Source organism: Lactuca virosa, chromosome 4 (genome assembly GCF_052849685.1).
Source record: "Lactuca virosa cultivar CGN04683 chromosome 4, Lactuca_virosa_CGN04683_v6, whole genome shotgun sequence".
Lineage (NCBI taxonomy): Eukaryota > Viridiplantae > Streptophyta > Magnoliopsida > Asterales > Asteraceae > Lactuca > Lactuca virosa.
This window is the reverse complement of record NC_136429.1, coordinates 248,289,120-248,296,328: the sequence shown is the minus strand read 5'-3', so window position 1 is coordinate 248,296,328 and position 7,209 is coordinate 248,289,120. Positions and strand designations below refer to the sequence as shown.

The 7,209-nt window shown below is 29.9% G+C and overlaps 1 protein-coding gene across 1 annotated transcript; it reads left to right on the top strand.

Moving 5' to 3' along the window:
- The first annotated feature begins 3,528 nt into the window (after positions 1-3,528).
- Positions 3,529-4,513, top strand: LOC145105792 (protein FAR-RED ELONGATED HYPOCOTYL 3-like). Its single transcript, XM_079042870.1, has 2 exons — positions 3,529-4,374; positions 4,427-4,513. Exons 1-2 carry the CDS (start codon positions 3,529-3,531, stop codon positions 4,511-4,513), a joined length of 933 nt encoding a protein of 310 aa, XP_078898996.1.
- Positions 4,514-7,209: the final 2,696 nt, after the last annotated feature.

Genomic DNA, 7,209 nt, shown 5'->3' with positions numbered 1-7,209 from the left:
ACACGACATGATGACGTGTTTTTTTTAACTAACACAAAAACAAATCGATTATAAAACAACAAAACGATACGACACGACAAAGATAAAGTAAAATAAAAATTAAATAATTTCATTAATATTTAATCATATATAACACGATAAAGACGAAAAACACAAAAAAACGACAGACACATGCTAAATCGTGTCAATTTCCTGTCAAATTTTGAAGACGAGCACGACACAACACGATGTCGTGTTTTTTATACTTGACACGAACACGACACGAACACAAATTCGAATTTCAGTTTCATCCCAATTTCATTTTGTGTTGTGTATTTTTGTTGTGTCGTGCCATCAAGTGTCACCCCTATGTTCCGAACGAGTTCATCGTGTTCTAGAATGGTTCTTCGCGTTCCGGAGGCTTCCGAAATGAATTTTAAGATCCGGAACACGACATTTCGATGTAAATCAATAATATTTAAACATCTAAACTATTTTCAGTTGGTCCTACAACAATAACATCTTTAATTTATATTCTGGAACACTTTCAGTTCATTCCGGAGGTGGTCTACGATTTCCGGAACAATAACATTAGAAAAATATGAAACTTAAACAAACAAGGAAAACAAAGAACGTACTCGTAAAATAACGGGATCGTAGTGCTCGTCTTCTATGTCGGAGATCAGAGATGCATGTCGGAGATGGGAGTTGATCCAGAACGAGTCGGAACGTCAAAATAAGAATGCACCTTTCTGAAATGAAATCATCGCCTCAAATTATATTCCTGAATTTGAAATTCAAAATCCCGATCCGAAACATATACGTTTGATCTGGAATAGGCATTCCTGATCCAATGCAATGGGCCAAGCCACCCGAAAAATAATCCGAAATATGTTCCAGAACGACCCATTCCGGAATATGTGGTTATTTTGCAAAAAAAAAGTTATATTTTTTAAAAAAACCCAAAAAAATGGTTAGATTGCTCAGCTTCCCTTCTAACAATCATTAAGAATATGTTTTTGGGGATAATGATAGTTCATTATAATGAGAGAAATTAAATTGGTTCCAACATTTTATGCCTATAAATATGTCTACCCATTAATATTATGACACTTTGCATCCTTCTACAATTCCATTTAATTATATTTGATATCCCCAAAATACCCTTAATGAGACAATTAAAAAAAGAAAGAAAGTTCACGTGAGATGATGATCATATGAACGTGCGTAGCAGGCCTGCAATCCCGATTCCTTCTCAATACCGATTTCTTCTCAAACCCTTCTTCTCGTCTACTGTTGCCCACGACAATTGCTACCCCAAGCGCCAACAACAACAATCACAACAACAACGTACAGTCAGAGCAGCAACAATCAGGTAATTTTTGTTTTAATTATGTGAAGGCACTACACCCAGTAATGATGTCTTTGAGATGAATCTTGTTACCTATTTCTTTTTGAAGTTAAATGATTACGTTTGTGGGTTCTGGATATTTTTATTTTTTGTTAAGACTTATGTTGACAGCTATAAGATTTGGAACTTCGTTTAGCGGTTTAATGTGCTATTTTTCTTAATTTTGTCATGTATATAGATTTTACATATAAACCAACGTTGTTAATTTATCCTACTGTTAATGTGGTTGTAATTTTATCTAATATTATGTAAAATATGTCATCTAAAGTAGGTCTCATACATTTTTTTTAAAGAAAAAGAGGCCTTTGTGTCTTTCACGAATTTTAAAGATATGTCAAAATCTTGGCCAACATTATGTTTTCTATGGTAATATGGTATTCTGTCTTTAAATTTCATTGATTAGTTTTTGTTATGTGTGTCAGTTTGTGTCAAATGGCCAAGAACATTTGTTATGTTCTATCTAGTTCTACATACCAAACACAATCTTTAAGTTGTCATGTAGTGTTGATAACAAAATTTCTTTCAACATTGTTTACTTCATTTTCTTCACGTTTTTTACTTCACATAATTGTTTTAACAATGAATCACTCGTTTGATTTAACCTTTGATTAATGTTACAATTTATAAGTGATGGATAAAAGAGGATAATAGTGAATAGTGATTATAGAAATTGGTCAATCATATTTGCATTTATAATATAACTATATAGTTATATTTCTAATAAAATAACTCTTATTTGTTGATTAATATTACAATTTATAGTAGATTATGATGCTTTATTATTGATAAAATCTTTGTTTTATTGTTAATAAAATATTTGATATTTGATCAGTATGGAGGCTGCAAATTCAGTTGAAGAGGCTGCAAATTCAATAGAAAAGGCTGCAATTTCAGTTGAAGAGTCTGCAAATTCAGTTGAAGGGCATACAATTCTCAATCCTCAAGATCAAAAAATTCCTAAAGATGGAATGAAGTTTGATTCGAAAGAAGACTTTTACAATTACTTTAAAGCATATGCATTCCAGATTGGATTTGGTATACAAAAATCTAGTACAAGAACAAAAGATTATTGTGCTAAAACATACTATTCACTTGGATGTGCTAGAGGAGGGGGATATGTGTCTAAAACAAGCAAACCATATAAAAAGTCTTCTAAAACAATCTGTAAAGAAAAAATAGCGTAATTACATATGGTGATGGAAGATGCGTTATCTCAAGTGTTTTTATTAAACATAATCATGCTTTAAGTCCCAAAAAATCTCGTTTCCAACGATCACATAAGAAAATGGATTCATATGCTAAGAGAAGACTTGAGTTGAATGGTTATGCTAGAATTTCATTAAATAAAAGTTTTCACTCGTTAGTTGTTGAAGCGAAAGGGCATGGCAATTTGCTTTTCGACCCGACAGATTGTAGATCTTACATCGCAAAAGTAAGACAACTAAGACTTGGGCTTGGGGATGCCGAGGCACTTCGTAATTATTTTATCCGTATGTAAAAAAGGAGTTCAAATTTTTTCTACGTGATTGATATGGATGATGAAGGTCGTATGCAAAATGTATTTTGGGCATATGCAAGGTCAAGGGCAGCATACGAGTCATTCGGGGATGTTATTTCATTTGATATCACATATTTGACTAACAAATATAATATGCTGTTTGCGCCTTTTGTTGGAGTAAATAACCATGGACAATCTATCTTATTTGGATGTGGTTTACTTTCACGAGAGGATATAAAAACATATGTATGGTTATTTAAGTCATGGTTAGAATGCATGAATGGACGGACACCAAAAGCTATAATAAAAGATCAATGTCAATCAATGCAAGGAGCTGTGGCACAGGTATTCCCTGAATCTCATCATTGTATTTGTCTTTCGCATATTATGAAAAGGATTCCTGAAAAATTAAGTAGGTTGCCTCAATATAAAGTAATAAAGAAGACTCTAAAACCCTTGTATATGAGTCTACGGACACTCAAGAGTTTGAAGATGGGTGGTGCAAGCTGGTTGAAAAGTACGCACTTGAAAAAAAAATAAGTGGTTAAGTTCTTTATTTAACGATCGAAGGCGTTGGGTGCCGATATATGTAAAAGAAACCTTTTGGGCAGGGATGTCTACTACGTAAAGAAGTGAAAGCATGAATTCTTTTTTTGATGTTTATGTTGATTCTAAAACCTCATTACGACAATTTGTTGAACAATATGACAACGCGCTAAAAAGCAAGACTGATAAAGAAACTAAGGCTGATTTTGAGTCGCTTAATTCATCATATAAATTAGTTACTGGGTTTTATTTTGAGAGACAGTTTCACGAGGCGTACACGAATGCAATTTTTAAGTTGTTTCAAGATGAGTTACGAGGTATGTTGTTTTGCAATTCTTCATTGGACAAAGTTAATGGTGAACGATATGCATTTCATGTCACAGAGTTTGTGGAAGGTAAACATGGTGATTCTAAAAAAAGAGTTGTTTATACAATTTGTTATGATGAGAGTGCATGTGATATACAATTTTCTTGTCGTTTGTTTGAGTTTCGCATAATTATTTGTAGGCATATGGTGAAGATATTGATTGAGAAGGATATTAAAGAAATTCATCCACGGTATATTTTGTCTCAGTTGAGGAAAGATGTAAAGCATGGACATTACTTAGTGATAAATTGTTATGAAGATTTGATGGGTGGTGAAAACTCTAAACAGTTTGACCACATGTGTTCCAATTTTTATGAGGGTGCGCATATTGCTAATTTTCGCGAAAAGTATGAATACTTGTTAAGTTGTATAAATATGGCTAAAGAAAAGTTAAATGATGATTCAATTTGGGCTTGTAGCAGTAACATAAATTTGGTAGTTGAAGATGTTCGTGTTTCAGACTCGACTACAAAATTCTTACCACCCTCGCAAGTTCGTAGTAAAGGTCATCCACCATCCAAGAGAAAGGAAACTAGAGTAGAAAAGGTTATGAAAAAGAAAAGAAAGAAAAATGTAATATTTTATCTATTCATATTTTGTATTTATTTTTATTTGTTTAATATAGTTTATAATAACTGAGTTTTTTACGTACCTGAAAGAACAGAGAACATACAACAAGATTAAACAGATGCAAGTTGTGAGCATGGAGTAATTTCATATAATGATGAGCCGAACTAGCAGTTTGATCTTAATGTACTAGTTTGAACAAGAAAGAATGAGGGGAAGGTGGAATTAGTATAAAACAAGTTATATGAGAAAAGAGTGATTTTTAGTTTCAGTTATTTTGCGATTAATGATTTTGAAAGAACCATCTAGCATTGTGATAGTATTAGGAAAGAATCGATTTGTTCCCCTCGTCGACTGCATACTCGTCTACCTCCATCTTGAACCCACAAAGAATCGATTAAAGAAGGATTACACTCGTTCTAAGTTAAATCATGTTTGACGTCTTTTCCATCCAAGCAAGTTTCAACGTGACAAATTAAAAATCCCTAATATCTCAATTTTAGCATAAATACTTCATAATATTCTACCTTTTAGTTTTTAGTTGGTCATGTATTCTATTATAACCCTTTTAAATATTGATGGAATCTTAATTGGATAATCAATGCACATATATAACTCTAATCGGAAGACCACGAGGCGAATTCAAGATATGAATGCTTATTTTTTTTCTTCGTCAAATGCAAGGGTCATTCAAGGCTTCTAAATGGCATTAATTTCTTCATAATTCTTTTAGGTTTTATAATATTCAATGGGCTATGGTTTTATAATTTTTGATTTTTACCTACAATAATGAAATTTATTTGTTTTAACTAATGAATGTTATTTCAAACCTACAAATTCTTTCAGAATGAGCAAACATAATATTCTTTTAGAATGAGGTTAGTAACACTCATCCATTTGATGCCTATTATTCTGAAAGAATTCGATTTCAGTCTTATTTGTCATGATAGGAAAAGTAAAAAACATTGCAAGATAGGAAAAGTAAAAAACATTATGTTATGATTTAAAGCTTGTATTATGTCAGAATTTATTTATATAAATGCATTCTGTTAGAATGTCTTTGAGAATGTTTGTTAACAACAAGTACATTAGCTTCACTGGTAATACTAACGAGTAATGCATGTTATTCTTTCAGAATGGCTTGAAGAAGGAATTCAATATTGATCATACAAGAGAAAGATTTGGAATCGAGTTCAACAACAAGTATATTTTGCGAAGAATTACATTCTTACGATAATACATCACATTTTCGTCATAGTTTGAATTAAGTGGATTATTTGGACCATTGATGAAGATCAAGTGTATTTGCTTAATAATTGTATATTTAAGAATGTTATTTCTTAATATTTTTATTCATTGTTGATGATATTCTGTTAGAATATGTATAACTATATTAAATTGTATAAGACTATTAGTTTGTAAGAATATGTATGATTTTGTATTCTGGTTCGGATGTATATGTAGAATATATGTTGAATTCTTAAATCAGGTTAATTATCAAAAATATATGTATTGCAAATATATTCCGTAAGAATAAAATCGAAAATATCTTTACTAATTAATGTTTAACATTCTGACATAATACAATCGGATTTTTAAATTTGAATTAATTTAAAATATTCAGATTTTTAAAAATAAAGGAATTAATTATCCCTAAAAATCCGAAAATTTCCTTTTTTTATTATAGGTTAATTGACTAAAATGCCCTTATGCTAGAATTTGTGTGATTATATGGTACATGTTACCCTATTGTGATATCATAGACCCTGAGATCATGACCTTTGATTCTATTCCATCCAGTGATCCAGATTTGTACATTCTGACACACAATAGTTAGTAAAACAAAATAACCTAAGACTATATATATATATATATATATATATATATATATATATATATATATATATATATATATATATATAAAACAACAATAGGTGAATTAATGATAATGATAAATGCAAATATAAAGTTGCTAACGATATTGACTATGGAGCATCAAAGTAAAAAATAAATAAATAAATAAAATAAACCATAACAACATAAAATTAAAAAAAAACATTAACATTTCATTTCATAATTAAGAAAAAAAGGTTTCGATATGGTTTATCGAATTTAAGTTTATTTACTTGAATTAAAATAAATAAAAACATTAAAAATCATAAATAACTAAAATTATAAAATAAAAATAGAAACAAAATGTCAAAAAGATAAAAAAAAAATTATCAAGTTGTTGGAAATATATATATATATATATATATATATATATATATATATATATATATATATATATATATATAAAACTTATATTTATAATTTTTATATATACGGAATTTATATTTATAATTTATATATATACAAAATTTTAAATTTATAAAATTACAGAAATGGTCCTTGAGGTTTGTAGTGTATTGCAATATTGGTACGAGGACAAAATAGTCTTTTCCATTAAAATGTAACAGCTGAAAAGTTAGATTTAACGGTAGGAGGACCTTTCATGTAATTTTACAAACTACAGGGACTAGTCGCGTGAGTTTTTGCTAGGAAGTCCTCAAAGTGCGATATTCTGTAAACAATAGGGACCAATTGTGAAATTTTGTCTAATTATATTTGAGATTTCGATTATAAAAGGAACTTGGTATCTTCTTTTTCATACATACTTGAAATATTAATTGATATCACTTTATCTTTTCTTAAAAAATTGATATCGGTTTATCTTTTCTTAAAACTTGGGCGAGGTTTGAAATGAAACATATAAATCTCCCTGTAGTAATAGTAAAAAGTAGTTCTTTTGTCATGTGTCATCCTATTAACCATTCTAATTAATGTCATGTCACTTGTCAA

Bases quoted from the DNA above. Each gene is read 5' to 3' on its own strand.
- LOC145105792 (XM_079042870.1), top strand. From the start codon at position 3,529: ATGAATTCTTTTTTTGATGTTTATGTTGATTCTAAAACCTCATTACGA. The intron at 4,375-4,426 runs GTAATATTTTAT...TGTTTAATATAG, and splicing joins AAAAGAAAAGAAAGAAAAAT to TTTATAATAACTGAGTTTTT.